The following is a 5,390-nucleotide window of genomic DNA, read 5'->3' as shown; positions in this document are numbered from 1 at the left end:
TTGCAGGACTAAGCAAGCTTTCACCAAATGTTTTCAAACCCTCGTTCGTCTTAACTGTTCAGACACTGGGCAGCAGTGAATGTACACAGAGGAAAAATAAAGGGGATGAGATTTTTTGTTTCTGAAACATTTCCCTCTCCCAAATAAAATAAAAAAGGGATGACAAATTGCCATAGGCTTGTCAGACAAGTCTAAAAGAAGCTGTGTTTTATTCCTCTTCCCTGTATCTCCTTCTCCTTTGTTTAAATATCCCTGAGATAATATGTCACTGTAAACTGAGAAGAAAGATGTGGCTGAAGGTTTTCCTAAGTGCATAGTAACTACTGGGTCTCTCTCATGGGTGAATTCTCAGATGGAGAATAAGACTCCAGGCTGCTTCAATTTCTAACATGATTGTTCAGATGACAAATGATAATCTATGACAAGTTTTCTCAAAGACAGGATGCTTATGAAGTTTCTCTTCAGTATGAATGGCCAGATGGTAAGATGTTCCTTTCACCACAGATTCTCTTCAGTGGTGATATTCAAAAACTCTTTCCCTAATAAAAGTCTGTGGATGTTGACTGAAGTCTGTGCAGTCATAAAAGGTCTTCCCACATCTGTCACCATGGCAGGGTTTCTCCCAGTATGAATCCGTTGATGATGTGTGAGGGAGGAGCTGCGATTAAAAGCCTTTCCACACTCACGGCATTCATACGGCTTCTCTCCAGTGTGAATGATGGCGTGTCGAATCAGGTTTGCGCTCCGGCAAAAGGCCTTCCCACACTGGATGCATTCATAGGGTTTCTCTCCAGTGTGAATCTGTTGGTGCCTCGTAAGGTGTGAGCTGCGGTTGAAGGCCTTCCCACACTCCACGCACTCATAGGGTTTCTCTCCAGTGTGGATGCTGAAGTGTCGAATGAGGTCTGCCCTATCACTAAAGGCTTTTCCACATTCTTTGCATTCATAGGGTTTTTCTCCAGTGTGAGTCCTTTTATGCAAGACAAAAGTGGAGTAGTGGGTGAAGGCCTTTCCGCATTCACTGCATTCATAAGGCTTCTCCCCAGTGTGAATCCGCTGGTGCTGCTTGAGGTGTGACCTGCGGTTGAAGGCCTTCCCACACTCCATGCACTTATAGGGCTTCTCCCCGGTGTGGATGATGTGGTGCTGAATGAGGTCTGCACTCTCACAAAAGGCTTTTCCACACTCGTTGCATTCGAAGGGTTTCACTCCAGTGTGAATCTGCTGGTGCCACGTGAGGTATGACCGGCGGTTGAAGGCCTTCCCACACTCAATGCACTCATAGGGCTTCTCTCCCGTGTGGATGATGTAGTGTCGAATGAAACCTGGCCTATCTCGAAAGGCTTTGCCACACTCTTTGCACACAAAGGGTTTTTCTCCAGTGTGGCTCCTGTTATGTAAGACGAAAGTGGAGCGGTGGGTGAAGGCCTTTCCGCATTCACTGCACTTGTAAGGCTTCTCTCCGGTGTGAATCCGCTGGTGCCGTGTGAGGTGTGACCTGCGGTTGAAGGCCTTCCCACACTCCATGCACTTATAGGGCTTCTCCCCGGTGTGGATGATGTGGTGCTGAAGAAGATGAGTGCTCTTGCTAAAGGTTTTCCCACACTCTGTGCATTCATAGGGCTTCACTCGAGAGTGAATCCGTTCATGCTGAACAAGGAGGGAATTCTTTTTAAACACTTTCCCGCATTCCTCACATTTATAGGAATTTTTCTCTTCACGAATCAAGGAATCTGTAACTGGTCCATGTGAATCACATTCATAGAGATCATCTTCTGTTGAAACTTGTTTCTGTGTAATCCTTGTACAGACACCATCGTCTGACCCCAAACCATCACGTTCAGAACTCATTTTCTCCAGGAGCTTCTCCCCCTGGGAGTCTATCCCTGCTTTTGAGTGGACTTCTTGCATTTCAGATGGCCCACCTTGATCCTTGGCTTGCCCTAATTGGGAGTCCTTTGAGACTCCCTGTGTCAGCCGTTCCCGGAGTAAGACTTCCTCAGGCAAGGCCAGGTGAGAAAAGCTAGGCTCTGTGGTCTTGGGTTTTGTGTTGTCACCTGGAAGGAATACAATACACAAAAAGGCTTATTAGAGATGGCATTATAGAAGAAACAAAGGCCAGGGACAGTGGCTCATGCCTGTAATCCCAGCGCTTTGGGAGGCCAAGGCAGGCAGATCACCTGAGGTCAGGAGTTCGAGACCGGCCTGGCCAACATGGTGAAACCTGTCTGTACTAAAAATACAAAAATTAGCTGGGCATGGTGGCGCATGCCTGTAATCCCAGCTACTCAGGAGGCTAAGGCAGGAAAATCACTTGAACCCAGAAGGCAGAGGTTGCACTGAGCCGAGATTGTGCCACTACACTTCAACTTGGGCAACAGAGCAAGACTCCATCTCAAAAAGAAGAAGAAGAAGAAGAAGAAGAAACAAGATCAGCATTTCAGTGAGAACAAGAAGATGAAACAGTACCCTCCCAAAGTGCTGGGATTACAGGCATAAGTCGCCATGCCCAGCCTAGAGTAGATCTTGGATGAGAAAATAATGCTGGGCACGATGGCTCATGCCTGTAATCCCAGCACTTGGGGAGGCTGAAGCGGGTGGATCACCTAAGGTCAGGAGTTTGAGAACAGCCTGACCAAAATGGAGAAATCCCATCTCTACTGAAAATACAAAATTAGCCAGGTGTGGTGGCACATGCCTGTAATCCCAGCTACTCGGGAGGCTGAGGTAGGAGAATCACTTGAACTCGGGAGACAGAGGTTGTAGCGAGCCGAGATCGTGCCATCGTACTCCTGCCAGGGCAACAGTGAGAGACTCCGTCTCAGGGGAAAAAAAAAAATTGGGCCAAAAATAGGGTCTGCCTTATAGGACTATAGTGAAGATGAAGTGAAACACTACATATACTACGTTCGGCAGAGAGCAAGGCACTGAGTAAAAAATAAATACATGTTAGCCATAATTTTTTATCATGGGTTAGTGAAGTATATACATCTGGGACCTAACTTGGAAGTACTTAAATTTAAGATGTAAGAGGCCAGGCGTGGTGGCTCAGCATTTTCGAAGGCTGAGGCAGAAGGAGAGCTTGAGCCCAGGTGTTTGAGACCCGCCTCAGCAACATAACAAGACCATCTCTATAAAAAATTTTAAAAACTCAGCCAGGCATGGTGCACATGCCTGTAGTCTCAGCTACCCAGGAGGCTGAGGTGGGAGAATCCCTTGAGCCCAGGAGGTTGAGGCTTCCGTGAGCTATGATCACACCACTGTACTCCAGCCTGAGTGAGAGAGTGAGACCCTGTCTGAGGAAAAAAAAAAACAAAAAAAAGAGGCTCCATGGATCCCAAGCACCCAGAGAGACCACAATAAGACTGCCCGCAAAATTCAGAGGCAGTGTTCACTTTTCCATGTGCAAGCTGCCATGATCCCCACCTTCCCAGCTGCTGGCTCCTACCTGGATAGGAGCTTTGGGAGAGGTCTTTCTTAACAATCCATAACTCCTCTCTGCGATCCAACTGGTAGATCAGCTCTGGTTCGAACAAAGGACAGCCTGTGCATGGAGAACGAAAGAGGACACAGGGAGTTAGATTAGAAGAAAGAAACCTCTCAATCTGTTCTGGGACTTCAGGATGGGGAAGACCATGGAATGAAGCTATTCTCAGCTAAGCAAAGAAAAATGTTAAACTGTGACCATAAAACAACTACAAAAACACCATCTGGCTGGGCACAGTGGGTCATGCTTGTAATCCCAGCACTTTGGCAGGCCAAGGCAGGTGGATCACCTGAGGTCAGGAGTTCAAGACCAGCCTGGCCAACATGGTGAAACCCCGTCTCTACTAAAAATACAAAAATTAGCCAGGTGTGGTGGCGGGCGCCTGCAATCCCAGCTACTCGGGAGGGTGAACCAGGGAGGCGGAGGTTGCAGTGAGCTGAGATCACACCACTGCACTCCAGCCTGGGCAACAAGAGTGAAACTCCGTCTCAAAAAAAAACAACAACAACAACAACAACAAAAAACCATCCTCATTAGGCCCCAAAGACTGTAAGCAGTAGTGCTGGCTGTGTGACAGTACCAATTACTTTTAATCTCCATCCTACAAAAATCTCAACCCTGTTCAGACAAATTTTCTGAAGGGATTTTATAATTAGTCCCCATGGTAGGTAGAAAAGCCCTGGTCTCCATCATCTTACAAATGGCAACCCTGATCATCTGTACTCTGAGGTAGGCAGGTGACCTATACCAGCCACTCCAAGGAGAGAGAAAGCCTTCATTCCAGGAAGGGCTAAATGAGGGAGGCTGCCACTCCTGCTGCCATGCAGCATCCTGGGAATTCTGTGAGGGAACCTGCCTAAAAACCTTACCAAGAGGAGAGAGCAAAGAGGCTGAGCACAGGGGCTCACGCTTGTAATCTCAACACTTTGGGAGTCTGAGACCAGCCTGGGCAACATGGTGAAACCCCATCTCTACTAAAAATGCAAAAATTAGCCATACATGGTGTCATGCACCTGTGGTCCCAGCTACTTAGGAGACTGAGGTGGGAGGATCACTTGAGCCCAGAAGGCCGAGGTTGCAATGAGCTGAGATCACATCACTGCACTCCAGCCTGGGTTACAGAGTGAGACCCTGTCTCCAAAAAATAAAAAAGGAAGTGGGAGCAAAGAAAGACAACTGGCTTGACACCCACCAACCCAGGAGCCAGCCTTACCACTAAGCTTATTCGGTGAGATAATATATTTCCTTCAGGGTTAAGACTGTATGAGCTGATCTGCACATATAGCCCAAAACTTTTCAAAATATAAGGGGGTAAAATACGTAAGTACTCTATAGAGAAGTTAATGGCAAGGCAGTAGGACCCACAAAAACACAAGGTGGGATTCATCAGTCATCTCTAAGCAAATGTTCACTCATTTTTGCTATGTGCCTGGCACTGAGTTCAATGACAGTGCAGTGGAAAAGGTGAATCAGACCTTCCTTCAGCTTTGTCAGGATCATGCTCACCACCACCTCAGGGCCTTTGCACACGCCGGCCTGCCTACTTAGAATACTACTTGCTCCTCTCTCTTGTTCCTTCTAATTAACTCACTCTTTGGGTCTCAGCTCAAATGTCACTTCTTGGAGAGACTTTCCTGCTGTGGCTCTCGAATCCAAGTCGTTAATCAATATGCCACCCTGCCATAGAACTTTACTCCTAATAGTAAGTCAATAACTGATATTTATACAATGTAACTATAACCTAGCGAATATGCCAAGCAATTTAAATGCATTGTATTTTATAAACACTGAATTAAATTTAGGCATTAGTTTAGAAAAGAAATAACATATTTGAGATAATGAATCTCCATTCAGGAGAAAGGTAAGTTTCTTCACTGATCTAAGACTTTTTTTTACATTCTAA

General features: G+C 46.4%; 1 protein-coding gene across 1 annotated transcript in view; it reads right to left on the bottom strand.

The window, feature by feature from the left end:
- Nucleotides 1-309: 309 nt before the first annotated feature.
- The window catches only part of ZNF543 (zinc finger protein 543), a 9,532-nt gene continuing 4,451 nt past the window's right edge, over nt 310-5,390 (bottom strand). Inside the window, exons 2-3 of the mRNA XM_011979743.1 lie at nt 3,449-3,656; nt 310-2,057 (exon numbers count right to left, since the gene is read on the bottom strand). Of these exons, the coding sequence (XP_011835133.1) occupies nt 496-2,057; nt 3,449-3,656 (1,770 nt within the window). The 3' untranslated portion in view covers nt 310-495. The remainder of the gene's footprint in view (nt 2,058-3,448; nt 3,657-5,390) is intronic.

Source organism: Mandrillus leucophaeus, unplaced genomic scaffold (assembly GCF_000951045.1).
Source record: "Mandrillus leucophaeus isolate KB7577 unplaced genomic scaffold, Mleu.le_1.0 Scaffold205, whole genome shotgun sequence".
In the NCBI taxonomy this organism is placed as follows: domain Eukaryota; kingdom Metazoa; phylum Chordata; class Mammalia; order Primates; family Cercopithecidae; genus Mandrillus; species Mandrillus leucophaeus.
The sequence above is the reverse complement of the archived record's forward strand: the minus strand, read 5'-3'. Positions and strand labels throughout refer to the sequence as shown.